The sequence below is a fragment of the Geotrypetes seraphini genome, chromosome 16 (assembly GCF_902459505.1).
Source record: "Geotrypetes seraphini chromosome 16, aGeoSer1.1, whole genome shotgun sequence".
Taxonomy (NCBI): domain Eukaryota; kingdom Metazoa; phylum Chordata; class Amphibia; order Gymnophiona; family Dermophiidae; genus Geotrypetes; species Geotrypetes seraphini.
Window position 1 is genome coordinate 45,362,927 of NC_047099.1, and position 27,649 is coordinate 45,390,575.

The 27,649-nt window shown below is 43.3% G+C and overlaps 1 protein-coding gene across 1 annotated transcript; it reads left to right on the plus strand.

The window, feature by feature from the left end:
• GPR108 (G protein-coupled receptor 108) lies at nucleotides 1–27,437 on the plus strand. Its single transcript, XM_033924875.1, has 18 exons — nucleotides 1–137; nucleotides 6,046–6,165; nucleotides 7,847–7,897; nucleotides 8,306–8,388; nucleotides 8,763–8,896; nucleotides 9,823–9,896; nucleotides 10,021–10,107; nucleotides 10,193–10,294; nucleotides 12,250–12,383; nucleotides 17,452–17,527; nucleotides 17,856–17,929; nucleotides 18,243–18,360; nucleotides 18,534–18,664; nucleotides 20,532–20,575; nucleotides 20,659–20,708; nucleotides 20,905–20,988; nucleotides 23,290–23,414; nucleotides 26,616–27,437. The coding sequence occupies exons 1-18, from the start codon at nucleotides 36–38 to the stop codon at nucleotides 26,689–26,691; spliced, it is 1,665 nt and encodes a 554-aa protein (XP_033780766.1). The 5' UTR covers nucleotides 1–35; the 3' UTR covers nucleotides 26,692–27,437.
• The last annotated feature ends 212 nt before the right edge of the window (nucleotides 27,438–27,649 follow it).

Genomic DNA, 27,649 nt, shown 5'->3' on the forward strand with positions numbered 1-27,649 from the left:
GCACTTCCGGCCAGTTGCTGTGGTGACGTACCGCGATGGCAGAACGGAAAGGGGCGCGCTGCCGCGTCCTCGCTCCCTGCCTGCTTTTGCTCTGCCTCGAAGGCGCCGTGGCGCGGATTCACAGATTGCAGCTGACGGTAAGGACGCGCGACCTCGCATTGGCTCGGTGGTCCTCTCGCACCCTTACTTCCGCCTTGGCTGGCGTGGCGTCACGTGACCACAACTAGCCAACCCGAAAGCGGTCGACGCTGGGGTCACGTCTGGCCGCTAGCGTGCGTACAGCTCCGCCCAGACTGCCGCGTGCGCGTGCGCTGTGACTGCGGTGTGGCACGTGGCTCACAGGGCGGTGCAGAAACGCGTGAAATGCAGTCCTCGGGCTTTTAAAGGCCAATGGAAAGCAAAGACGTCCCTTGGTGCAGCGTTATTAAATGCAAAATGAGAGCAACGATGAAAGAATGTGGGATTTTAAGATTTCCCCGATGAGTATGCGTGAGATCAATTTGCATGCAAATAGATCTCATGCATAGGCCTTGGGGAAATCCTGGCTTGGCTGCTATTGACAGTTCAAAGAGAGGGATCTGTAAACCCTGAATAGCCAAAAGGGAGGAGGAGACCTAAAACTGATCATTTGATCAGATCGAGGTAGAGAGCGCCCTTTTCCACACCTTGGTCCAAAACGAACATGTAAGTTAACACTCAAAAAGCATAATAAATCAAATAGAGCTCCATAGCTAGGGTTGCCAGGCGTCCGTAGTTCCTCCTTTTGAGGACATGCCAGGAGTCCAGAAGGCTTTTCAAAACCCGGTACTTTGGGTTTTAAAAAATTTCCAACGTCAGGTGAGCGGACGTCGTCCCGACACATGAACAGGTTAAGGGGGTGAGGCAAGGGGCAGGACATGGATGAGTCCAGGGGGAATACCCATGGGCCAAGTTTTCCTACTGGAAAATCTGGTAACCCTGTCCATATCTCATAGCATAGGCAGCGGAATGCTTTTTTTTGTTTGTTTGTTTGTTGTTTTTTTTTTTGGGGGGGGGGCGCAAGCTCCTCCCCAGACCCCGCCCCGTAATTGTACTAATAATACCATTTTTTCCATTCATGTTTCATATTTACATAATATAATCTTATTCACTATACATTAGATAGATTGTGAGCCCATCGGGACAGATAGGGAAAATGCTTGAGTACTTGATTGTAAAAACCGCTTAGATAACCTTGCTAGGCGGTATATAAAATCCTAATAAACTTGAATTAAACTACACAAAGCACACTGTATGTTTTTCAACATTCATTTCTACCAGAATACCTGGCCTTGGTCACACATGCAGAACACAGATAACCCCTATGCAAATACAGGATCAGAAACCAAAGTACTAATATATACAAACAAAACCCTAAGATGCAAGACTCTGCATGCAGTACAACCCCCAGAGAAATAGAAACAAATGCATTTCTTCCTGAAGAGTGCAAAATATAGATAGTAGATGTAATTTCTCAAAACTGACACAATTCAATCACTAAGTTGAAAATAAAATAATTTCCCCTACCTTTGTTGCCTGGTGAGTTGGGGTTTCAAACCATCTTTCCCAGTCTCTGGCTGCACTTCCTTCTGTCTGTGCTCTTAACTGTGTATCCAGGACCACCTTATCCATTTGCTGGTTTTCTCTCCATCTTTGAATCAACAGTGAACAAATCAGGGTAACATAAATAAACCAAAGGAGATAATAAACAGTATACCAAAGTATACCTATAAATAGAATATACAACATTTCTCCTATTCAAAGCTAAATATGAAAACAAATCAAAGATTGATGTGCTTCCGTATGCTCAGAGGTGTAGAACTCATGGGGGGGGCTTGTCCACCCTCCTGTAAGAGTTTGTTATCCAGTCATTGCAAATAGATGGTGTGCTCAATCTAAAGCTGTATTTATTTCAAAAGACTGGTATCTTAGAGAAAAGTTTGTTCTAAAAAACTGGTTTCAAACTGACCAACAGATAAAAGTAAATTTCACTTATCTTAGATAGTTTAGGGGTCCTACCGCGGCCCCATTTCATAGTCTGCTTCAGGAGACCTGATGTATAGGGATTCTAAAGTGCTCCACTAGCGGGACAGACTGCCAGCGGGAAACAGTTGTTTCCCAACAATTCTCCCTCTTTCTTCCTTTCCCCATATTCATCATCTCTTTCCCTCTCGCCACGCACCTATGTCCAACAATTCTCCGTTCTTTTTCCCTCCCCTACCATTTTTTTCTCTCCCTTTCCTCTACTCCACCTGTGCAGCCTCTTCTTTTCCTTCTTTCCTAACCCCCCCAGCCCATGCATTTGACCTTCCCAACCCTCTCCCAGTAAGAACATAAGAATTAAGTACGTGCAGTATCTGTCTTTCCCAAACCCCTGAGCATCTGTCCTCCCTGCCTTCCCAAGTTTATTAAAATTTTGATAAAACGCAAATCAAAACTTCTAAGCATTTCACAATTTATAATTAAAAAAGGGAGACAGAAACAAATAAATACAAAATAATACATGACCAACTAGAAACGATAGGAAAATGGGGAGAACTACAAATTAAGAGCAATGAATACATCGAAGGTAAACCCCCTACCCCCAGCCTATCCATGCCGGGCTCTGCACCCTTTCCCCTTTCCTCCCTCCCCTGGCATGCTCTGCACCCAGCCCCCTTCCTTCCCTCCCCTGTAAGACTCTGCACCCAGCCCCCTTCCCTCGCTCGCTCTGGACTCTGCCCCGTTATCCTACCTCCTCTGGTCCAGAGGTACAGTGGATAAGAGCGAGCTTTCCGGCTCCTGTCCCGCTGCTAACCCGGTCAGTCACGGCTAGTTTCTTCTGCCGCTGAGCAGCAATGAGCGGGAACGCGCTTTGGTGCTCCTGTTGGCACTCAGTGGCTTCTTTGACTGGCTCCCACAAATTCTCACGATTCTCTCCTCTTTCCTCCCCACTTTCTTTCAGCATCGGTTCCACTATCTCCCCTCCCCACTTTCCTTCAGCATCTTCTCCCCTCTCTCTCCTACCCCCACTTCCTTCCAACGTGTTCCCCTCTCTCTTCCCTCCCCTTCTCTTCAGTGCCCTTTGTGAGTTCCAGCAGCTCCCTCCTGATCACCGCGGTCCAGGCATCTCCCTCCCTCCTTCCCCTCATGATTTTTATTGTTTTGTCTCTGAGTGGTCCGAGCTTTTTCTCAAGTCGCATGTGGCTGTTCTGAAACTTCTCCTCTGACGCAACTTACTGTTTCCTGTTGGGTCAGAAAAGATGTTTCAGGCAGCCGCGTGCAACTTGTGAAAATGCTTGTGCCACTCGGAGATACAATGAAAATCGCCAGTGAAAGTGAGGGGAAGGGAGGGAAGGAGATGCCCAGACTGCGGCGAGAGGGAGGGTGGGGGCTGCTGGACTGCGCAATCGTGAGGGGTGATGCGAGGCCGGATGCAAAATATTTAACTGTGGGGACAAGTCCATTCACCGCTCCACAGGGCGGTGAATGGCTTTGTCCCTATACCCGCGGCAACCATTTTTTCTCCTCCCCATTTCAGTGGATTACCCGTGAGCATTGCTAGCCGCGGGTAACAGTCACTGTGTCATTCTCTAGTGTCCAAATCAATGGAGCAAATTGCCAATTAAAAGGAGTTAAGATTACTATTAAACATTGTTTAAGATTCTTCAGCCCATAACTGTAGGGGAAAAAGGTTGATTCGAATATAAGACCATGGGTGAGGGGTGGGTTGATATTAATGTGCTCTGCCAGGATCTGTGCCCTACTCTGCAGCCCCCTCCCTGCCCTATACCCTGTCCCCCCTCTCTCCTGATGTCCTGCAGGCCTCCATTGAGCCTGCCATAATACCCGGTGACCCAGAACAGGAGGGATCCCTCTCGTTTCCTATCCCAGCCGACTTGTCAATTTTTTTTACCCCCCCCAACCCACACACGTATCTTTTTGAATCCCTGCTGGTACAGCAGTGTACCGGGCAGGAGCAAACTTTCTGTACTCCTGCCCCACACTGAGCCCCTCCCTAAATGGCTGCCTCAAATTCTCATGACTCTGCAGTGTACCAGGCATGAGCGAGCTTTCCTCGCTCCTGTCCTGCGCTGAGCCGCTCAATGAATGGCTGCCATGAGTTCTCACAAGTCCCATGAAAACTTGGGACAGCCATTCAGCGAGTGGTTCAGCGCCGGGCAAGAGCGAGGAAAGCTCACTTACGCCCAGTACACTGCTGGATCACCAGGGATTTAAAAAGGTAGGCGGGAGGGGGTAAAAAAAAATTGGCATTGTCAGCTGGGACAGGAGATGGGAGGGATCCCTCCTGTCTCAGCCTACTCCACTAGTCCATTTGGCAGGCCCAGCAGAGGCCTGCAACAAGTCTGGGAAGGGAGGGGCGGGAGGACAATACTTAGATACATAGAGTATGACGGCAGAAAAGGGCCAACGGCCCAACAAGTCTGCCCATTAAAAGAACCCTCCCCTTAAAAGAACCCTCCCCTAAGCATTTCCCGGGAGTGAGCCCACATGTTTATCCCATCGTCTCTTGAAGTCGAGCACGTTGCTGGCTTCGACTACCTGACGTAAAAGACCATTCCAACGATCAACCACCCTTTCGGTAAAGAAGTACTTCCTGATGTCGCCATGAAGTCTCCCACCCTTGAGTTTGAGCGGATGCCCTCTTGTTGCCGTGGGACCTGTAAGGAAAAAGTTATCTTCCTCCACCTCAGCACAGCCTGTAAGATATTTGAACGTCTCTATCATGTCTCCCCTCTCTCTGGGTTCCTCTAGAGAATATAACTGCAGCCTGCTTAGCCGTTCTTCATATGGGAAATCCTTGAGTCCTGAGACCATCTTAGTGGCCATTCGTTGAACCGATTCCATTCTCTTCACATCCTTTTGATAATGTGGCCTCCAATACTGAACACAGTACTCCAGATGAGGTTTCACCATGGACCTGTACAACAGTATTATAACTTCAGGCTTTCGGCTGACCCTAATATAAGCCGAGACCCCCATTTCTGGGCCATGTTTTGGCCCCAAAATCTCAGTTTATATTTGAGTATATACACATTACTTTACAAGTTAAAATCAAAAGTGCAACAGAAGGCTTCCCCCATATTTGTCTCAATAACAGCCTATGGACTTTTCCTCCAGGAACCTATCCACTCCTTTTAAACCCAACTATACTAACTGCCATTAACACATCCTCCAGCAACAAGTTCCAGAGCCTAACGATTCTTTGAGTGAAAGATATTTCCTCCTATATGTTTTAAAGGTAACATCATCACATTTATCCCAGTCTTTGTAATTTTTGAAAGAGTAAAAAACTGAATCACGATTTCCTTCTTTTGAAACCGGGGGGGGGGGGGGGGGTCATCTCATTAGGGGCTACATTTTATTTGAGACATCCTTGTAAGTGCATTGTCCGTTACCATTCAATTAAATATGTATTCTTTCAACCTCAACATTTGACTAATTTTCTGGCGATGTCCCGTCTGGACAAAGAAAAAACTCAAGGTTAAGCTCTAAAGAAAATAGATTTATACGAATAGCATTACTTCTTTGATTGTTTTCTTCATGTTTTCTCACAATTAATTATTGGATCCAATGAGGACTTGAGCTAATTTTACCATAATAGTTTCTTTTGTAATCTGCTTAACACTTTTAAGTATGGATTTATATGATTGTAATATGTTGTGGTTAAAATTGCTTTCTGTACAAGTTTACTTGATATAATATTGAAATCAATAAAAATACTTAAATATTAAAAAAAACAAAACCTGAATCACTTTTAGCCATTCTACACCACTCAGAATTTTGCAACTTCAATCCTATCTATCTCCCCTCAGCTGTCTCTTCTCCCAGCCGTAATCTCTATAGCCTTTCCTTCAACCTGTTATATCATTTTGAACCTTGTATCTTACTATAAACTACACTGAACCATTGGACTGGAATGTGCGATAGGTAAGCTATGGCAGGGCATTGGCAGTGAGGGGGACAGGATCCCCCAAGATGCCATTTGAGGGGGGGCACTAATTGTTCCAAGGTGTTTATTTTCAGAGCGAGACACGTGCACATGTTCATGTAACCAGTTTTGGATTTTACACCAATGGAACCCTGGACGTTGAGGTCAGTCTGCACCAGCGGGACTCAGGCAGCTCCAAACCAGAAGAGCATCCGGTAAGTGGAGGGCAGGACACTTGTACCCACTGACTCATTCTCTTTAGATACAACAATAGTCCATTTTCCCAATCAAAAAATTGCCCAGTACAGTCCAGAGTCAAAATATATCATAATATAGTCAAATCTCAGTTAACTGGCAATCTCAACCAACCAGCAAAAAAATTGCCGGTGAAAAAACAAGATGACTCCCGAAGCACCAGCAGCTGTCCTGAGCCGCAAACCCTAGCTCCCTCCCGACCTGAAGCACCAGCATGGCAGTATCCTGAGCCGCAAATCCCTCTCCCTCATTCCAGTCTCTTAGCGGCAGAAGCAGGAAGCAACCTCAAACCAGGCTGCTTGCGGCCAGTCCCAGCAGGGCCTTTCCTCTGACGTATCAGTTCCGATGCATCAGAGGAAAGGGTGGGCCCTTCTGAGGCTGGCCACAAGCAGCCTGTTTTGAGGCTGCTTCCTGCTGAAAGGTTGTGTTCGGGTAAGGGAGGGGTTTTGGAGTTCAGGATACCACCTGCTTCTGCCACTAAGGGACTTGAGGGAGGGCTTTGCAGCTCAGTGCCACTACTGCGCTGATGCTTCGGGGAGGGAATTGAGAGTGTGTTAGACAAGATTTCTAACACATTTTCAATTAACCCAAATTGTCTCTTCCGCCCTCCTCCTTTGTAGATTCAACCTTCAGGCGAACGTCATGTTGGTCAATTGGGGAAATGATTTACTACTATTACAGAGTCACAAATAGTAAGAAAACAGTCCCTGCTCGAAAGAGCTTACAATCTAAACAGGATGTCATGGATACAGTTAAGGGGAACGGTTAATCTGCTGGCTGGGTTGGAGATTAGTGGGGAGTAGGCTTATGGATTGAAGGCTATATTCAAAAGGTGGGTTTTCAGTCTTCTTTTAAACAAGGTAGGGGAAGGGGCTTGGTGGACAAACTCAGGTAATTTATTCCAGGCATAGGGGGCAGCTAGATGAAAGGAACAAAGTCTGAAATTGGCAGTGGAGAAGGGTACAGCTAAGAGTAGCTTATCTGAGGAACGGAGTTCTCTGGGAGATGTATGAGAAGAGATATTGAGGGGCAGCAGAATGAACACACTTGTAGGTTAGCAATAGGAGCTTGAACTGTATGTGATGGTAGATAGGTAGCCAGTGAAGTGACTTAAGGAGAGGGGTGACATGAGCGTAGCGAAGTTGGTAGAAGATGAGTCGTGCAGCAGAGTTTTGCACAGGTTGCAAAAGAGAGAGGCGACACTGCGGGAGGCCAGTTAGTAGATTTATTCTTTGTGGTCTTGGGCAAGTCTCTTAACCCTCTTTTGCCACAGGTACAAACTCAGATTGTAAGCTCTCCAGGGATGGGGAAACACCTAATGAACCTGAATGTGTAATTCACCTGGAGCTATTGCTGAACAAATAGCCAAAAACATAATTCTGAGTTGCCCAACTACAGAAATGCAGAGTCTTTTCAATCTCAGTTTCTGCCATGTGAAATAATGATTTGAAATTGTTACTATTAATCTGCATTTTAATCTGCTTTGTACAATCCAAAATTAAATCGAATTAAAATTTGCTAAGTATCTGCAGGCATTCCTGTGCTGTGTCCTCTGCTTCATCCATGTGTTTCTTCACTCTGTAGTTTGCTAAGGTCTGAGGCTGTAAGTTGAGAAATAAACCAATGCGTCTCTTTTACTAGATTGGGTTCAGGTTGTCCAGATCGAAGACTGGCGAGATTCTCTCTTCCATGGTGAGTTCTCTACACTTACACGTTTCCTACAGCTTTGTTTTTATACCACTGTGATACAAAGCCTTCTCTCTTCACCCATATTCTTTCCCTGCCTGGGTCTGTGTAGGACCCAGGTCCCCGTGAGCGAGTATTTTCAGCCACTGGTCCCCCTGAGACAGAATGAGCAGTATACATGATAACCCCTGACCAGACAAATCCACAAATGATTCTCAACCTCTTGGGTCAGACCAATGGTCCATCTAACCCAGTTTCCTGTTTCCAGGTCACAATACCTGGCAGAAACCCAGCTCCACACTTTGCCTCTATTCCAAGATGCATGGTAGGACACCCTGTGTAAGAAGGGAGACCTTCTTGTGAATATTGGGTAATCCCGGAACCTTTTTTTTCTCTGAACTGTTTCCATTTCAGCAGGGTCCGGAAACCAATAAATGTGTATTGGACAGAAATCAGACCGACTCGGTGACCCTCATCATTGATGTCAAACAGAAAATGTGAGTACTGACATGGCTGCCAGGACCAGCCTGAAGTCAGTTGGGAGGAGAAAATAGTGTGTTAGAAGTTGATCTGTGACCTGTAACAGTCCTGGAATATGTGAAGGCAGCAAGGAAGTAATAAGAGGCCTCCCGACTGCATTAGATGTGATAACCTTTGTATGAAATGGGAGTCTAAGTTCCAATTGAAGACTCCCACTGGTCCTCTTTTGATTATCTCGGCTCTCTTATAAGTTTCTTTTCATGCCTGTGCCCTCAGGCAATGAAGTGGTCTTCTAGCAAAATGAGAGGGAGGAACGAAGGGTATCAGCTTAGCAGGATGTAGCTGCAGTTTTCCCACTTGCTGATGAATAATAAAGACATTTGCTTCACAGGGTCAAGATCTGGCAGGTTGGTGGCCTGGAGACGTTACAAATTTCTTCCGAGGTGTTTTCTAACCTACAGCAGGACAAACTGGACCAAAAATCACAAAGTTATGGGAAGCCCCCAGTCAAGAGTCAAGAAGGTGGTATGTGAAACCATGGGCCAGTGTGTAATGCATGCGTTGGGTGTAATGTGTGTGGGATTCTGGGAGGACTGGAAATCTGTTCCTTGCCATTTTTGAATCATTTTAGCCTATTTTACAAAATACTAGACTATTTATTTTATTGTTCCCTTTCCTTTTGTTTTGGTCCTTCTCCCCCTCTTTCTCTTTATACAAATTGTATTTCTGCCCTTTTCCATCCTGTATCGATAAATTAATGTTTGTCAGTGCGTTTGATTGTTTGTAGCATTATTTGTAATTTGTTTTTAATGTACGCTCTTTTTTATATTTTGTTTTTTTTGGGGTTTTTTTTTTTTTTCCCAATATTTTTATTTTCAAATTTTTCATAAAGTGAACAAACTATTAAAATACAATTGATGAATATACAATATCACTTTTATATCTAATACATCATGTTCTAAATATATTTTTTCTCCCTCTCCCTCCCCCCACCCTTCTATTACTTTTCAATCATATATTACATATTATATATCATATTATATCATATTATATATAAATTATTTTCACTACCTCCCCTCTATGTGTCTCACTAAAAAATTATTAAAAAGAAGAAAAGAAGAAGAAAAATTCTATTGTTTATTCATTGCAATATTTTGTCAATGGCCCCCATATTTTTATAAATTTAATATATGTCCCTCTTTGTATTGCTATTGCTCTTTCCATTTTGAATATATGACAAATTGTATTCCACCAAAATGTATAATTTAGGTTATTATAATTCTTCCAGTTATTGGTTATATGTTGAATGTTTTATATTTTGTTTTTATATTATGTAAAACCGCTTTGAATTTTAATAAGGCGGTATGTCAAATTTTTAAATAAACCTGAAACCTGACTCCACGCTTCCTTCACTTTCTAAATAAAATATTTCATGGATCTTTCTGGTACAGAGACAAAGGGAACAATTCCAAAGCCAAACGTGGGCAAGAATTTGAGAACTAGAGAAGCAAAAGACGCTGCATCGGTAAGAAAGCCTTTGCCCTCTGGGAGCTGAGTTCAAAGGGTGGCTAGGAGGAGTGTATTTGGGATAAGAGGGGAAATCATGTCCTGATGTGAAACCTGATTGTGATTGCACTGGGGTCTTACAGCTCTCAAAACCAAGTCCCACTCTGGATGCAGTGCGCAAAATCGAGCCGCTGACCCTGCAAGTTGTCAACGACACCTACATGTTCAGTGTAAGTTCACACTGCGTCGTAAACCTACGCTTCCTCTTTCCTTCTGACTATCTGAAACTCTGCCTCTTCCTGTCTTCTTGTACAGTTCCACATCATGATCGGCTCAAAAGACGAAGGTCTGTACAACATGAATTTCCACAACTGTTACAACTTGAAAGGGAGCCAGCGCCATCTGTACGACCTCGTTGTGAGTTCCTCATGGATGACATTACTATGGCCTCTAGGCCTTGAGACCTAAATTCAAATCCTGCTTGTACTTTGGCCTTATTTGTGACCTTGGCAAATCGCTTAATGCTGGTGGGGGGGGGGGGGGAGAGGGGGCAGGGATTCCTTCTGCGTTTATGGAATTTTATAAGTTGCTCAGGTTAAACCCTACTGTCAGTGAGTGGTTTTTTAAAGTTAATACCAGCTGTATACAGTCCATTCTTGTTATTTGTGTGTTCCCAATGCGCTATTTCATGTATCTGCAGTTGCATCCATTGTGACCAATATTCCTCATTCACGCCACTGTGTTCGCATTTTTGTGGACCTGCTTAACAAAACCAGCTTTCCTTACTTTCATTTTCAATTTGTGGTCTGGTGTTTGCTTCCAGATATAGCCCCCCTCCAGCATTCAGAAAGTGAATTACAGACATCTACAGGTACAAGCAGTCCCCGTTCTTAAGTTGAATTTGTATGCAACTCAGATCCTAGTATTCTTCGCACCTTCTCCTCCTCCTTGAGGCCCTATTTGCATCCATTTCCATCCATCCCACAGTTCCCTCTCCACCACCACATCCAACATTATTCCCTCTCATCTCTTCCCCATGCATCTGTACCTCACTCCTCTCCCACCACGCCCAACAATTCTCCTCTTTCTTCATCTCTCCATGTGCACCATCTCTCTTTCCCTCTCTCAGAAACCCAATTCTCCCTTCCTATTCCCTCCCTCACCTCAGCATCTCTTTCCCTCACTCCCTCCATTCTTCCATCTTATGGCTCATGCTCCCCTCCCTCCTTCCCTTCATTCTGTGTCCCAAGTTCATGCCACCTCCCTCCTTCCTTCCTTCCATCATATGCCCAAAGTTTGTGCTCCCTCCCTCCTGCGTCCCAATACGCCCCCCTCTCTCCATTCCTCCATTCTGTATCTCACGTACGTGCCTACCTGCGGCGGGTGTTTATCTTCTGGCTGGCTCCCTCCTCCTTCCTGCCGCAGTCATTTCTCTGCACAAAGCCGCAGGCAGCGGCTCCTACGCACATCCTGCAGCTGAGCCTGAAGTCTTCCAGCTCAACTGTAGGATGTGTGTAGGAGCCACTGCCCGTGGCTGGAAGGAGGAGGGAGCTGGCCAGAAGGTAAACGCCCACCGGAGGGAGGCACGAACTTGGGGTACAGAAGGGAGGGAGGAAGAGGGGCGTCTTTGGACTCAGGAGGGAGAGGACGCGATGTGACACCGAAGGTAGAACAGGACCTCCATTCGTAAGTCAGATGTTCGTAAAATGGGGACTGCCTATACTTCAACAGGAACCTAACCCTATTTTCCCAATAGGACTCATTGTAGTGTTGGATCCTATATTCTCATAGACATAGCGTTTCATTGTGAGGCAATTTGTGAACATTTTCAGATCTGTACTACCGTATATAATGAGAACGGACTGTAAATTCGGTCCTGCTATCTGTATAGCGATGTTCGATGCACACAGAGAAATATTACACTACTTAGTTATATATTCCCCCACAATCCAACTCCTCCCTTCACCCCACAAACAACGCAGATACTGTTATGCTGATCAGTTATTTATAAAAGTGGCATTATATACAGGTGATTAACTAAAATACCGACATTTACACATGTTGTTCATACATAAAGCTAAGCATCTACAGAATCCCACCCCCCCTCCGTGCTGCTGAAAATTCACATATCCATTAGGACAGTTCTGTAGCTCAGTGCCTTGTAGGGGGCCTTTTTGTAAACAAATGCAATCCTTCCTATGATTCCAACAAAACAAGGTATTGACATGCTTAAAATCTAGCTGTGCTCGCTTATCCTTGCCCAAGTGCAGCAGGAAGGTGTATAACTCATGGTATGTTAATTGCATAACGAGCGCTGCCCATGCACCTCCCCCGCCCACAGGACTCTCATGAACCCTCTCTCTTTTCTATAGGTTGGGATTGTAGAGAAGAACCCAGAAGGTTACCTTTCTGCAGCTGAGCTCCCTCTTATCAAACTCTACCTGCTCACCTCTGGATGTTTCTTCATCGCAGCCATAGTCTGGCTTATCATTCTTCTGAAACACAAGTAAAAGTCTTTAACAATCTATGTTCAAATGTTCTGCTTCCTCCTTCCCCCTGACTTCTGTGGGCTTGTACAGATTCTCAACTTTTCTGTAGGAAATGCAAGGACCAGGTGGTGTTACTGAGGGGTTCAGAGCAGGGGATTTGCCTTGGACAGTGCCCTGTAACCCTTTTGAGTTGGTCTTCTGTAAAAGGAAAAGAAAGACCCACAGTTATGCATTCCAACTAGGGGAAAGATCATGGGGTGTTCAGACTCGATTATCTGTCATTTTGGAAAATGGTATCGACACACAGGTTGTGATGTTAGTGACTGCTCATGTGCAGTTTCTGTCCTTGGAGGCTTAGCTCATAAAGGATGGCAAAGCCGTGTGAAATAGGATTGACGACCACAAATGTATATTATGTGAGAGAAAGAAGAGGAAATGTTCAAGGTTCGGGTTCACCTTATTTGATGTACCACCAGTCAATTCATATCTAGGCAGTTTACAATTTAAAACAATGTAGTGAAAAGTACAGGAGAGAGCAGGAGGCCTAGGTTACCCTGATTAGGGTCAGGGTTATAAGAGGGGGAAGGATGGTTAGGAGAATGGCAGGAAGGAAGAACGTCTTCTACAAGTCATAAGCTCTCGGTTTTTGTTTCAAGGCTGGAGTCTGTTGTCCAGGAAAACTTGGATCCAAAGGGTGTTTTTAGAATTTAATTACACATTAGGAAGGGGCCAAATCAGTGGGCAAAGTTTACAGATATATGGGAAAAACAGATTGAATTGGAAAAAGATTTCTGAAAGATCTAAATTATTTACTTCATCAAACTATCCTAATGGAATGAGATACCAGGAGGGGGGGGGGGAAATGATTTTAAATGATAAGATGTATTATCTTAAATTACATTACATTACAGATTTCTATTCCGCCATTACCTTTCGGTTCAAAGCGGATTACAAAAAGAGTTATGGAAGGAGAGTTACAAAGTTAGATCAGAGATCAGTTCCAAGAGAGGGTTAAGTAGGATCAGGTGTTAGAGAGAGGATGGTAAGAATGACAGTATTCGTGGTATTAAGCCTTATTCAGGGATTTCTTGAAGAGTATAGTTTTTATTTCCTTTCTGAACATCTTGTAGTCTGGGGTTGTTATCAATAGGTTGGAGAGGCTAATTATGTCAATGTAATTTATAATTTGTATTGAGATTATTGTGAGCTATATTTTTCTGATAAAAATCATTAAAATTAAAAGGAAGGGGCCACAGGGAGACTGTTGAGCTCAACTCCGAGTGTGGGATGGAGCGTATGGAATGAGAGCACTACAGAGGAGTCATGGATAATAATAATAATAATTGTATTTTTATATACCGCCCTACCACATAGTTCTAGGCGGTTCACATACATTAAAAGTTATACAATCAATGAAATGCAATTTGCTAAAATACATTAAAATCCTATAAAATGTGCAAGCTGTAAAATTAATGTACTTTTACCTATCAAAATACTAAAACATGTTTATAAATTTGTCAAATAAATCAGTTTTTAGTAGTTTCCTAAAAGACATATATGAGTGTGCCTGAAAAATAATTGTACTTAACCATGTATTCATTTTACCTGCCTGAAAACAGAGCAATTTATCAAAAAATCTCTTGTAGCGACACGACTTAATAGTCGGGAGGACAACTAAATATTGCCCTCGAGTAGTCCAATTAGGTTTGTATCATTCAAAGCATGAAGACAGATAAATAGGCGCCATACCAAACAACACTTTAAAACAGATACAGCCAAACTTGAATAATACCCTTGCCTCGAACGGCAACCAATGCAACTGTCGATAAAATGGAGTAATATGGTCATATTTTTTCAACCCAAAAATCAGGCAAATCTTTTGAAGCTTTTTGTGAGATTCCACATATATTATATTACAATAATCCAGAATGGATAAAATGGATGATTGCACCAATAATCTAAATGATGCACTATCAAAAAAATTTTTTATCGTCTATGGAAAATCCAATGAGCCAACCTTGGGATTGGTGTGAGATGGTTAACTGATATTCACTAAGAAGCAAGGGAGTGATGCCGTAGAATCTTTTCTTGATTGACTAATTATTCTAATGATCAGACATCTTAGCACCTGGTAGAGTTAAGGGAAGGGGATGGGTGAGGGTGGGGTGGTGAGTATAAAAAAAAATTAGAAGAATTTTGGAGAAAAGGGGAAGATATTATATTATTTAAGAATTTTTGAATGTAATCACAAGTGTAATCTGAATGATTGTTTTATTATGTATAAATCACTTGTTGTAAGAGTTTAAAATGAATAAAGAATTAAAAAAAAAAAAAAGAATCTTTTCTTGATCAGGATAAGCTGAAGACTGGTGAAAAGAGGTGAAGTCTGAGCATAGTGTAGAAAGGATGAATCGATGGCCTGAAAGCCGTGATGTCCAAAAAGAGTAGATTGAGCATATTAGGTAGTCGGGGGACATATTTGGTCCAATTAGCCAATTAGGTCTCAGTAAGGCAGACGATATCCAAAGGCCAGTCAGTAATAAGGATGTGAAGGAGATGTTTTTGTCTGTGAACTTTGAAAAAAACATCTGCAAAGGACAGTGGTTGGGGCAATATCAGAAGGACACAGAGGACGGGAGGAAGAGCTTTAAGCCTTACCTGGTGGAGGTAACACCATAAGTGAAAGCCAGAATGTCCAGGAAAGAAAGATCATGAGCACAGGAAGGAGCAAGTCATGCTTTCAATACGAACAACAAAAATCTTTCTGGCAATCATTACATGACAATAAATAAATCAGATATTTATTAAACACTATTTATTTAAAATTTCACAATATACATATAACATCATTGCATTCATAAAGTGCTGTGTATTCTTATAAATGGCTGCTATCTCAGACCTGCCATCAATTTCATTTAGTTGATTGTGCTTTGGTATGAACTAATATGATTTATCATTTCTATAGCACTGAAAAGCATACACAGCGCTGGACAATCAACATGCAATAGACTGTCCCTGTTCAGAAGAGCTTCCAATCTAATTGGACAGACAGACAGGACATATATGGGGTGGGGAGTTTCGTGCAGAGAGAATGATAGGATGGACATAGGTAATTATATGGTGAGTGGGAGTTAGGAGGTGAATGCAGCCTTGAAAAAGTGGTCTTTTAGCTTGGATTTGAATACTTCCAGAGACGGCAAGGGAGGTGGATAGGGGGAGATAAGTAAGGAGAGTTTGAACAGTATTCAGAAATTGATGGGGAGCCAGTGAAGTGACTTGAGGAGAGGGGTAATGCAAATATGGCGGCCCTCATTAAATTTAAGTTGGTTGAGCGGAAGACCTGAGAGAAGCAAGTTGCAATAATCTAAGCGAGAGGTGATGAGAGTGTGGCTAAGGGTTTTTTTGTTTTTTATATAAATCTTTATTCATTTTCAAATCTTTCAACAAGAGTACAATATTAATACAACTAATTCACATAACTCACTTGACAATCTTAAGCAAAGTTATTTTAAGTACTTTAATCCCTCCCTCCCACCACCCATCCCTCCCTCCATCAACAAATAATCATACAATTCATTAATTATATATATATATCCCATCATTACTGATCATATAATTCCATAACCCTCCCCTCCCCCCTTTCTTTCACTAATATCCTATAAGGAAAAGCAACAAAATTTATTAATCATTATGATAACTAATTAATGGCCTCCACACATCCTTGAACTTATTAAAGCACCCCTTTTGTACTGCAATTAATCTTTCCATTTGGTACATATAGCATACAGAGTTCCCAATCTAGTATAATTTTTCCAATTATACATGATCTGTTGTATAGCCACACCTGTAAGTATCATTAAAAGCTTATTATTAGCAGCAGATATTTGACTCTTACTCCTCATACACATTCCAAACAAAACCGTATCATAGGATAACGCGACATGGTTTTCCATCATAAGATTAACTTGGTCTCAAATTGAGTACCAAAAGGCCTTAACAAGTGGACAATGAAATAATAAATGATCCAAAGTTCCAATTTCAATATGACAATGCCAACATCTATTAGACTTAGAGCAATCCAATTTTTGTAAACGAACAGGGGTCCAGAATGCTCTATGCAACAGGAAAAACCATGTTTGCCTCATAGATGCAAACATTGTACATCCAATTCTTCAAGACCAAATGCGTGTGGCTAAGAGTTTTGGTAGAGGTCAGATTTTGGTAATATTATAGAGGAAGAAGTGACAGGCTTTAGCAGTTTATTGGATCTGAGCGGAGAAGGAGAGACAGGAGTCAAAGATGACCCTAAGGTTACAAGCTGATGAGACAGAGAGAGAAAACAGGGGAAGTGGGTTGAGATGGGAAGATAAGGAGCTCAGTCTTAACCATATTCAGTCTTAGATCATCCAGGCGGCAATGTTGGACAGGCAGGCTGAGACTTGGGCCTTGGTTCCTAAAGAGAGATCTGGGAGTCATCAGCATAGAGATGATCCTGAAAACCATGGGAGGAACTCAGTGTACCTAGGAAGTAAAGGAGAGGTCCCAGGATAGAGCCTTGGGGTACACCAATTGACAGCAGGTTAGCAGTGGAGGATGAAAGTGCAATGGAAGAGCTAGGATGAAAACCAGGAGAGAACAGAACCCAGAAAATCCCAGCAAGGATAGCATATCGAGGAGCAGGTGGTGATGAACGGTATCAAAGGCAGCAGACAGATCGAGATGGATGAGGCCATTGAAGGTCATTAGAGACTTTAGCAAGGGCAGTTTCTGTGCAATTGAAGAGATGAAAGGAAGTCCAGGTGATGGTGGTGAACAGCTTGGATAATAAGGGGAGGAGGGGGATGGGGCATGTGAATCGCTCAGAAACTGACTGATGTCACCTGCAAGGGACTGTGGAGTAGGGGGAGATGGAACTGATCTTAAACAGAGAATTAAAAAGTGTGTGTGATAAGCGCTTTAGCATTAGAAATTCAAGTTTCAAGTTTATTTAAATTTGATAAATCGCTTATTACATACTAAGCAAGCAACATTGAAAATATATGGTATACAACAGGGTCTGTCTCATTTTGTCTTTTCCCTTTCCAGGCACTGTGTCTTCAAGATTCACTGGCTAATGGCTGCTCTCACTTTCACCAAAAGCTTTGCACTTCTCTTTCACAGTGTGAGTAACGTTCTTCAATTTTTGTCCCCTTTCCCTAATCCAGCTGGGGAAGACAATGTGAACCCCCCCCCTTCCCCTCCTTTTCAGGCCAGGCTGGGCAGAGCTACACTCACCTCAGAAATGCGGTGAGATTTCCTCTATCCACAGCGAATTGGATTTACTTCTACCTATCTCTTCTCTCTCCGTGTACACAGCGGAAGAAAATGTCTCTCATAAGAAGGGAGATCCACTCTGCTCTGGGGATTAGGCACCCCTTGCCTTGTGGGCATCTGCTGTCTTTTCCATTGACCGAACTAAAAGAAATAGCAGAATTTTGTTCTCTCTTTAGGTCAACTATTATGTGATTAATACCAAGGGACAACCGATTGAAAGCCTAGCTGTGATGTATTACATCACCCACATGTGAGTATAATCAATTGATCTCCGAGACTATGTGAAGTGCAGAAGATCAGGAAGAGCCGTTTTATTGCAGTAGAGAATGGTACAGCAGTATAACTGTTTGGAAAGCTCATAGCACCTGCAGTCCCAGCTTATCCTAGGGAACGAAGCAGGAGGGAGATCTTACAGCTCCTGCAATCTTAGGCTCTCCCAGCAGGTGGTGCAGTAGAGAATGGTGCTGGAATATTGACAGTGGGTGAGGAAATATTTCAAGAACTTTGCTCAGGATGTATAGGAGGAATATGGAGATCAACACACAAGGTTTTGTTGCTCACAGATTGAAAGGCGCTCTTCTGTTTATCACGATACTGCTGATCGGATCAGGATGGGCATTCATCAAATATATTTTGTCAGACAAAGAGAAAAAGATTTTCATGATTGTTCTCCCACTGCAGGTAAAGGAAGAGAGGGACTAAGGGAGGGATAGCACGTGTGCTTGTGTGTGTACGCACTACGCACATGAGCTGAGGGAGGGATTCATTGTGTGTGCGTGCTTACACGTGGGCTTAAGCAATGCAGGGTGTAAACAATTTCATTTTGCTGCTGTGCTCTCTCTTCTGTGTTGTAGATTTTGGCCAATGTTGCATACATTATCCTCGAGTCCTCCGAAGAGGGCTCCAGTGACTACGCTCTCTGGATGCAAATTTTGTTCCTGGTGGATCTTATCTGCTGTGGAAGCATTTTGTTTCCTGTTATTTGGTAAGTGCAACAACTCTTGAGTCACAGGGAAATATGTATTCACGGGAGCTGAGCTTGAGAGCAACTTCTGCTTTTCACCAGCAGGGGGCAGATGTTTATGGTGTTTATATGAGTACAACTGGACTCTTTATCTTCCTAATGGAGCTGTTTGGCTGATAACACATGTTTAAATATGCTTACGTCAATATTGGGAAAGGATTCCTTATTTTATCAAAGCAACATAGAAGTGTGTGCACTTTCATAAAGTAAATTCCTTCAGTGACCCCCTAGTAGAATGGAAATTCTCTCTCTGATACACAATGTAAAGAATCTTGGAGAAGAGACGGCTCAGGGATGATATGAGAGAGGTCTATCAAATAATGAGTGGAGTGCAGAAGGTAGATGTGAATCGCTTGTTCACTCTTTCCCAAAATACTAGGACTAGGAGGCATGTGATGAAGCTGCTAAACAAACCAGAGAAAATTTTTCTTCACACAATGTATAATTAAACTCTGGAATTCATTGCCTGAGAATGTGGTGAAATCCGTTAGCTTAGCAGGGTTTTAAAAAAGGTTTGGATTATTTCCTAAAAGGGAAGTCCATATGCCATTCTTAAGATGGATTTGGGGAAATCCACTGTTTAGTCCCAGGATAAGCAGCATAAAATCTGATTTACCACTTGGGACCTGGGTTGGCCACTGTTGGAAATGGGATACTGGGCTTGATGGACCTTCGGTCTGTCCCAGTACGGCAATTCCAATCATGGGTTTTGTTTTTTTCAGAAGCAGTAGAAATTGCATCTGCCTTGTGAAGGTCTGTTCTCGGATTACACACAATATATGTATATTAGAACATGTATATTGTGAATTCGCCCACAATCCTACGCCGGTCACAAGAGCCCGTTTATACACATGAAAATAGGGAAGCATGGAATCAATTCAAGACCAACTAGGTGCTTAAAATGAGCTCAGAAGCGCTCCTGCCCTTTTTAGCAGTTTTGCTGCTCCATTTCCAGAGCAATCAGAGGTAAAATCGCAGATCAGGAGAACTCCTCATGGAAAATGTGAAAAACTAAGCAAGTTTCCTTAAATATTTAACGTGCACTTATCTTAATAACCCAACGGTTTACTGGCTTTTCTTGGGGCACTGGGATTTTGCCACTCTGGGAGTTTTTCCCTTTTCCTATTGTATTTTCTTTTTATAAAATTGTAGTTCTTCCCTCTTTTGTTTAGTTCATGTATGTTTAATAATTTAAAAATGTTCGTCTCCCAGCTATTTTTAAATACTTTGTACTTTTGGATAAGCGTTTAATCAAAACTTAAATAAACTATGAAGGTTGCCTCGTTATTCTTCAGCCCTTCTCTGCAAGTTTCGTTTAGAAAACACACCTTGACTTCTATCTGTGGCATCATCTCCCTCTCGCTGTTCAGAGCATCACTCGGGCTCCTGGTTCTAAAGCCCCAATGCTTGGAGCCTCACCTGCTGGGTGGAAGTCCTACCTTTCTAGCCCTTGAGTATCTATGAGATGGCTCTTGGCCCCTCCCAAGGGGGTTCAGCTTTCCAGCCTCCGATACACAGGGTTTCTGCTTTCCTTTAGTGAAGTGGTGTGGCAGCCGGGTTAATCCACTCCTTTATAATATCTAAGCCCCAGCATGGCTACTGGTTAAATGGATTTTGTTACCGAGCAGATGATCCAGTTAAGCACCAGCCACTTTCAGCCCTGAGCTCAATGCGTTTTGAATCTTGGTCTCTGCTTTATCCTGTGGACCCTGATTCGTAGGGAAGGAGCTGCAAAAAAGGACTTTATCATCGCAACACTGTGCTTTTAAAAAGTGGATAACTGGCTTCTAGAAGAGTCTGAAATGAAGCGATGCTTTCTTTCCTGCAGGTCCATTCGCCACCTTCAGGAAACCTCCAATACGGATGGTAAATGTGAGTACACTGCATAAAAGACGTCATTAAAATGCATCTCCCATCTCCCATTGCCTCGGCTGATCTTCTGTCTTCCTTTTCAGCGACTATCAACTTGGCAAAGCTGAAGCTTTTCCGATATTATTACGTCATGGTAAGTGCTAGATTTTATTCATTGCTCTTGATTGTACAAGCCGAGTTTTCTAAATGAATCCAACGTGAACACAGTAAGGAATTTGCTCTTCTGTTTAGGTCTTGGGCGCTATGTTTCATGTCCCGTCTGAGCATTGAGGCTCTCGGTTCAGTGGCTTCTTTGGGCCTAACTCTTCCTGTGTCTCTGCTGTATTCAGGTGGTGTGTTACATCTACTTCACCAGAATCATTGCCATCCTCCTGAAAGTCATAGTCCCTTTCCAGTGGCAGTGGCTGCATCAGGTGAGCCCGATTCCCCCAGTATGAGGGAGGGTCAGTGGGGACAGACGGGATTTGTACTGCAGGAAGTTTTATAAATAGGTGGAAAGTCAAAAGCAATACCTGCTTTATAAGTCAATCAAAAAAAAATCCAATGGTTGGGATCAAATAACACCTCCAGCACCAGACCCTTATAGGTCTCGTATGACATTCGGCTATCAATAGCCATCATTTTCATCATCACGCCATTTCTCAGGATCTTTTTATTTAAGCTTTTGCTGCTATTTTTAGAGCTGTTTTATTATGTTCGCTTATAATTCATGTACACAGTTTAGTTTTAAAAGGTATAAAATTTTTTAAAATAAATAAATTTTGAGGTCTGCAGTTAAATTGATGTTGGCTGTACTTCCACTGTTCTCTCTAAGCCAGTGTCTCAAACTTGCGGCCCGCCAGGTACTATTTGCGGCCCGCAGTCTGTAGTAGTGCTGTCTGTACTAGTGCTGCCCGCTCGTTGCAGCGTCATCTGGCTTCCCCCATGGCCTCCCGCTCATACCTTCAGGTAATTACCGCAGCCTGCAGAGAGGATTGCTGGTGCTGTCGTCCTCAGCATCACGTTCCCTCTGCCGCGATCCTGCCCCTGATGTCAGAGGAGGGGCAGGACCGCGGCAGAGGGAACGGAGGCCATTGGCAGCCTGCAAGGAATGCTACAGAACCAGCAATCCTCTCTGCAGGCTGCGGTAATTAGCTGAAACTAAAACCGGGAGGCCAGGGGGAAGCTGGAGGATGCTGCAAAGAAGGGGGGAACTTGCAGGCCTTCGGGGGGGGGGAGTAGATTTATAAACTATAAAGAGTTTTACCTCATGCAAAATTGTCATTTCTTTAATAAGACATTAACTATTTTTTCTGCGGCCCTCCAAGTACCTACAAATCAAAAATGTGGCCCTGCAAAGGGTTTGAGTTTGAGACCACTGCTCTAAGCTGAGCGGGAGTGCTCCATCTACTGTCCTGCCAGCAGGGGGTGCTGTTTCACTATCACATTTTCAATAGTGAGGTATAAGCAAGCTCTGCAGGACTCCAGGGAATCTGCCAGCCCCTGGCAATCGAAAACACAGTACTGAGGCACCACTGGAGGTTTAGCAAGTTGCGCGGGGACAGAAATCCCACCCATCCCCATGAGGAATCCCTCCTTCCCCACCCGTCCCCGTGAGGAAGATAGGAACCCCAGTTCCATCCCTGTGGGAGTCCCATGGGCCTGGGAGGGATCCCCGTGGGAGTCCTGTTGACCTAGGGGGGGATCCCTGTTCCCGTGCAGACCTCTAGTTCAGTGGAAAGAGGTATCAGGTGCGTGGGATAATTAGGTTGCCGATCCTCTTTTGTGGAATTCTTAACCACAGGACTTAGGCACTGTGGCATATGTTTGGCATGTTCAGAAATGTTTGAAAGCAGATCTGTTGACTCAAGTGTTTTACTTATTCTTTTGGTTGTTTTTCATCCTCATATTAAATTTTTTGTTCTGATTGCGTATGTTATTATGTGAATTGCTTAAATAGAACAGGTTATAAATGATTTAAATAAATGACAACCCCTCCCCCCCCCTCAGGATATCTGTCTGGACATGACGTTAGTGAAGCGCAGTAAGCATGATGTGTTATATCAGATTTTGCACTATGGAGAGGGATTGAATTAGTTTGAGGTGTCTGATGCGGGGCATCAATCGTGTTGGTGGTTGGCAATTTTCACCTAATCTGTACTGCTTCTATAATATTGATGATTTTGTGTAATATTAAAAAAACATTTTTGGAAATAAAAATTCTTTTGGCTATATAGAAAAAAAAATTTAAGCTACTGATGGCTGTTCATAGCTGAAAATCTGCTTCAGTTATGTTGGTCCATGAAACTTAAAAAAAATGGTACCTTTGTGTTAGTATCTAAAGCCAACACCAGTTCCTACAAAGATTCCTGACAGCGCAGAGTTTCTCCTTCTCCCACAGTATGTCCTAGGAGTGGGGGTGAGCTGGGTCTAGGCACGACTATGGCCACAAAATGAACTTTACCCCTCTATTTTCTACGGGGTTCCCATCAGAGACAACTACTGCTGAGACCTAAAGAAACCACCACCACTTTTATGAAATAAGGAAGCCTAGTTGGGTTTATTCCTGGATATTCTGGGTAGAGGCTTTGGGGAGGGGAACAAAAGATCACATGGCTTTCCTTTCATTTAGAAACATGCTTGGCACCTCCTGTGTTTACGAGTTAGAGACAGATTTAAGGACCGTTGTTGTGTGGCAATCTGTGAAACTTAAGGACTTCTCTTTTGTGTTTCAGCTGCTGGTTGAAGTATCCACGTTTATTTTCTTCATTCTCACGGGATATAAGTTCCGGCCAGCTTGCAATAACCCTTATCTCCAGCTGCCCCAGGATGAGGAAGATGACATACAGATGGATGAAGTGTGAGCTAGGGTTCTTGTTTCATTATAGAGATAGTGAATTAATTCATTCTTCATATGTATTCATTAAGGCCTGCATCAGTAGAGCATTGGCACTGGTTTCGGTATTGTGCTAACGTGAAAGATAGATGCTAGGGTTTTCCAGGCCTACATTTCTGGCGCCTATTTTCACATGATTCGCATCGATATAGGCGCTTTAGGCCGTCCAACGTCCACTTATTCATTCATTCAGTTTTTTAGCCCGTCCTCCCAAAAGAGCCCAGAACGGGTCACAAGTTTACATACATAATATAAGTAAGTGATACAATAGTTGGGAGTAAGGACTTCAAATAAGGATAAGACATACACTATAAGCCAGGGCTGCCCAAGTCCAGGTTTTCTGGAGCTACAATCCTTGTAACCTATGACAATTCTCATGTAAAGTTATAATTCTTGTAACCTCCTGGTAAATCTTATGTAATCCGCCTTGAACCGCAAGATAATGGCAGAATAGAAATCACTAATGTAATGTAATATCCGCAATGAACATGCATGAGAGAGATTTGCATACCAAGAAGGCAGTGCAGGCAAATCTCTCTCATGCATATTCATTGCGGATATCCAGAAAACCTGGCCTGCCAGTAGATCTCGAGGACCAGACTTGGGCAGCCCTACTATAAGCTATCGATGACATAGCCGGAGTAAGGAAGGACGGCGTTGGCCATCCCTCCGTTAGCGTTCGACAGCCTAGCACCAGCATGCGCCTCAAATCTTGGTCAAAAATGCCGTTTGGATGGTGACACCGGTTTGAAAATCTGAGTTTAAATGCGCTAGAAGAGCCCAATCTGAAGTGCAAAACTAAAACAGATGTAACCATCAAAATGACATAAAACATAGCAAGCGATGAAATGCAATATAGAAAATAAAAAGCCACATTATTAAGCAGAATAAAAAGACAGACTCGCGACAGTGACCCCAAATTATGTTCCAAACTCAGTAAACCAAACCTGCCCTTTATGTCTTAAGCAATATATAAGAAAACAACTTTAATAATAGCAACAGTTATATAATTAGACCAACAACGGGGAGGATTATACTAGGGAAATTTGTAAAAGAAAAAAATATATATAACTGGGTCTGTAAGATCAGATCAGATAATCCAAAATAAGAAAGCGCCTACTCTACACGAGAGGAGTCACAACATGTAAACTGGAAGGAAAAGACCTGCTCTCAATTCTGGGAACTATCTGTGGGCTTTCAAAGTTAATATTGGTTAGATACACCAGGAATCTCTAGAGGGATGGCTCTAAGTTCATGGGAACTTGTTGGCAGAAAGTCCAAAGTTCACCAGGGCATATCAGGCATACAGCACCCAAGAGTGCATGCAAGGTTACCCAAAAACATTATTTAAAGCCATCCACTAGCTTAAAAAACCAATTGAATGTATTAAAAATTCTAATGTGCAAAGATTGAAAATAATAATAAAAAAGTACCCAAAGTGTCAGGTGCAAAATCACATCATTCCTGAATTTCAAAAAGCAAGAAATCCAATCAATTTATGTTTAAATGATTTTTATTATTCCAGCAGTAAGAAGCAAATACAAACAGTAGTACCATTGTAAACCGCTTAGAACTTCACGGTACAGCGGTATATAAGAAATAAAATTATTATTATTATTATTATTTTCAACAACATAATCAGTTCCCCTCCCCAAGAATCCATGGCCAGTCCAACAGCTGAGAGTGGGAATAAAATCTTAAAGATTCAAAAGTCTACCGCGAGCACGCGGTGTGAGGTCCTGCCAGAAGTGCTCCCACACCTGACAAAATTTGCGACCCGGGCCAAGAGTCAAGTCTCCCACCATGCGTCTCTCCAGAGTTGCGTGCACTATCATTAGGGATCTCCATTGTGCATATGACGGGGGATCACGGGAGAGCCAGTTGGATAGGATGGCTTTTTTTCCCATCAAAAGGGCTCTGGAGATAAATGCTGACATTTCCCTGGGTTTGGGCGAGGCTATATTATAAAATCCAAATAACGCCCTCGGTTGCGGAAGCCATCGCCGTCCCCAAAGCGATGTGGTATATAGGTCCAGATGTCTCCAAAACTGTTGGATTGCGGGGCAGGCCCAAAACATGTGACTCAAAGATGCGTGAGCCTGATTGCATTTCGGGCAAGAATGTGACGCAGTAATCCCCATCCGGGCTGCACGTTCCGGTGGAATGTAAAGTCTAAGAACAATTTTCAATTGCATCTCCCAGTGAGTAATATTGGGTGACACCTTCTGAATGTTCTTCAGGACCCGTTGTAACTGTTGAGCAGTCAACTGGCAATGCAAGTCCTCAGCCCACACTGTCACTAATATATCCAGATTCGTACTTGGTTGGCAATCCCGGATCCCCACAATATGAAATCGTAGAGGAATCCTCTGTTGGGCTGAAAGGCTGAAGAGTTCCGAAAGCACTTCCCTGCAGACTTCAGTAAGGGCAGCCACTGGGAGGGACTGAACATAGTGACGGATCTGGTAATAGGCGAAGAGATCATTAGCCTGTAGGTCAAAAGTCCGTTGCAGCTTGGCAAATGTGACCAGGCTCCCCTCCTCCGAAAACAGGTGAAAAAGATATTGTAGATCTTGTGCTTGCCACCTAAGAAAGGTGGCATTTTGCATGCCCGGCTGGAAAGCTCCATTGCCCTGTATAGGCAAATATAAAGACACCCTAGAAGACAATTTGGCTGTTTTACAGACCCATCTCCATGTGAAATCCAATCAATTTAAACTTATCTGAGAAGCCACCAACATCCATCTAGTAAGAGGGTCTGTTGCCCTACAGAGCCCCGTTTCATTTCCTTCTTCAGGGACATCTTCCACTGAAAACAAAATCAAGCACTGCTCCTCTCCAGCAAAGCTCATATTAGAGTGAAATCGAGTGTTCATAAATGCTCCGAGAGGCCCCAATATTAATCAAGTAGTTCAAACTTTGAAAGCCCAGAATTGAGAGCAGGTCTTTTCCATCCTCCCCTGACTGAATCCATGTCATTTATCTTAGGACCCCCCCCCCAAAAAAAAAAATTAAGAAACTAAAGGGTAGAGGATTTATCTCGCCAGGTTCTTTGCCAAAGCATGCGTACTAACCCCTACCCTGTAAACGAAAGCATCAGACAGGGGCTGGCAGAGGAGGAGGAGGAGGAGAAAATGTAATGGTTTGTTTTCTCTCTCTTTGTAGGATAACTAACACAGGTCTGTTTGATGGCGTGTCCAAATTAAAGAAAGTATCCACCAGTAGAGAGACCTCGGCATAGCAGCCTCGCAGTGAATGGAGATCTCCGTCTGTTGCAGCTATGGTCCATCCAAAGATTTCCCTGGAGACATTTCCAGGTCAAATGGGGAGCTCATGGCCTGCTAAGCTCCTCTGGTGCTACATAGGGGTGGGGTAGAGAAATTATGTCTCAATGTACAATAAGTCCATGTGCTGAAGGGAGGGGAGACAGGGTGGACTCAGCTTTTCCTTTGCAAGAATTGTTCGATTAAAGCAACGCAGCTGATTTCTTGCCGCCTCCCCCCATCCTTGGAAAACACTTTTGCTATGCTCTAGCTGTTGCCACAGGGACAGCCATTTGGCCACAAACAGCAGGGTCCTGGTTGCACCTTTTGTTTCAACACGCCAGACGCACAACTGTGCCTACCACGTACCACGTTTTTCTTCTCCAGTTCAGGACTGCATCGGTGTAGCTCTTCTGCCTGTAACTGCTGTTCTTTCAAGAACAAAGTCATTCCTTGCTGCACCTGCTGTTTTCACCTTCTTGAGCTAAATGTTTTAATTTATTGTAATGCAATATAAACATTTTCAAAAATAAATCTTGGACCAAAAAGCGCATCTGAGTGGTGCCAGCTCTGCCCAGGGCTCATTTCAACAACCACTCTTTTCCGAAATGAGCCTCCTGCGGGATCTGGAAATTTGATTTGGAGCACAAGACCTGCAAGATGTGCGAGGTTCCTGGTGAACATTAAACTTCTTCCTGAATCCTACTTCATCAGAGTGGTGGGTTTATGTGTGTAACTGCCTTTCTGTTTAAGCTGCCGTGGTGGGGAGGGAGACAACTGGTCCATTACTGGAAGGGAAAGGGGGCAAGAGGGGGTGTCTTATTATTCCCATATTCACCCCACTTCTAGACATTATCCAGTAGAAACTACAGACCATATCCCTGCCCCAAAATGATATCCTGAATGCATTAGAACATAATCTACACATACAGGGAG

Excerpts from the sequence above, each read along its gene's own strand:
- GPR108 (XM_033924875.1), top strand. The coding sequence starts at position 36 with ATGGCAGAACGGAAAGGGGCGCGCTGCCGCGTCCTCGCTCCCTGCCTG. Across the intron at positions 138-6,045 it reads TTCACAGATTGCAGCTGACG|AGCGAGACACGTGCACATGT; the intron begins GTAAGGACGCGC and ends GTTTATTTTCAG. Across the intron at positions 10,108-10,192 it reads ACGACACCTACATGTTCAGT|TTCCACATCATGATCGGCTC; the intron begins GTAAGTTCACAC and ends CTTCTTGTACAG.